The 292-nt window shown below is 68.8% G+C and overlaps 1 protein-coding gene across 1 annotated transcript in view; it reads left to right on the top strand.

Annotated features, from left to right (window-relative positions):
- ANKS3 (ankyrin repeat and sterile alpha motif domain containing 3) overlaps positions 1-292 on the top strand; it is a 15,248-nt gene that overhangs the window by 12,547 nt on the left and 2,409 nt on the right. Inside the window, exon 12 of the mRNA XM_010840497.1 lies at positions 180-292. This exon is cut by the window's right edge and continues 5 nt beyond it. Coding sequence (XP_010838799.1) covers positions 180-292 — 113 coding nt within the window. The remainder of the gene's footprint in view (positions 1-179) is intronic.

Here is a 292-nt window from a genome sequence, read left to right as displayed (position 1 = left end):
GGGGGCCGCGGCTGAGGACACAGAGCGGACGGCCTGGGCTCCCTGCCACGCCTGGGGGTCAGCAGGCTCAGGACGGGCCGGGTGCTGAGCGGGAGGACGGTGGCCCCGCATGCAGGGTGGTCCTTGTCCCGCCCACGTCTTCAGGCCCGCCCATCCTGACGCGGCCTGCTCACCCCCAGGACCTCGCCACGCTGCTGGAGCAGATCGGCTGTCTCAAGTACTTGCAGGTGTTTGAGGAGCAGGATGTGGACCTCCGCATCTTCCTGACCCTCACCGAGAGCGACCTGAAGGA

Source organism: Bison bison, unplaced genomic scaffold (genome assembly GCF_000754665.1).
Source record: "Bison bison bison isolate TAMUID 2011002044 unplaced genomic scaffold, Bison_UMD1.0 scf7180017864144, whole genome shotgun sequence".
Classification (NCBI taxonomy): Eukaryota; Metazoa; Chordata; class Mammalia; order Artiodactyla; family Bovidae; genus Bison; species Bison bison.
This window is presented reverse-complemented; position numbering and strand designations above follow the sequence as displayed.